At 39.4% G+C, this 536-nt stretch overlaps 1 protein-coding gene across 1 annotated transcript in view; it reads right to left on the reverse strand.

Annotated features, from left to right (window-relative positions):
- The window catches only part of LOC101862615 (epidermal growth factor receptor substrate 15-like 1), a gene marked incomplete in the record, with an annotated part of 38,778 nt that overhangs the window by 21,611 nt on the left and 16,631 nt on the right, over positions 1–536 (reverse strand). Inside the window, 1 exon segment of the mRNA XM_013089024.2 lies at positions 390–437. Coding sequence (XP_012944478.1) covers positions 390–437 — 48 coding nt within the window.

Consider the following 536-nt stretch of genomic DNA (forward strand, 5'->3'; position numbering starts at 1 on the left):
CCCCCCCCCACCCCCCTCAAATAACTTTGCCGATGAAAAGGTAAAAATAAATCAAAGACAACAAAACAAAACCCACAACCCTGTGGGGGAGAAAATGAACCTATATATATATATATGCATCCCAGATTTTTTAAATGCAAAACAAACAAATTCATCCTTGATAAAGTTTGAATGTAAACAATAAATTGCTAAAAGACAAGAAGAAAACAGCATTAGACAATGCAAAAACCAAGACAACTGGCACAGAATGCACAGCAGCAGCAGCAGCAGCAGCAGCAGAAAAGAGAGCAGCCATGTTAACATGTTATGCACAGAGAACGGAGGAGCTGTTAGTTTTTGTGCCACGTGCTGAAAGCACACCACTCCCACAGAAGCAGGAAGCAAGTTACCTTGATGATTTGCTCTCGATTACTGAGCAGAGATTTCATTTTGTTCACCTGAAATGCAATTGGTAGTCAAAGGGGCTAAGCTAGGTAAAAAAATCACACCTACTCAAAGGGAAATGATTCAAAGAAATACAGAAAAACATTGCAAAA

This window comes from Aplysia californica, unplaced genomic scaffold (assembly GCF_000002075.1).
Source record: "Aplysia californica isolate F4 #8 unplaced genomic scaffold, AplCal3.0 scaffold00859, whole genome shotgun sequence".
NCBI classification, from domain to species: domain Eukaryota; kingdom Metazoa; phylum Mollusca; class Gastropoda; order Aplysiida; family Aplysiidae; genus Aplysia; species Aplysia californica.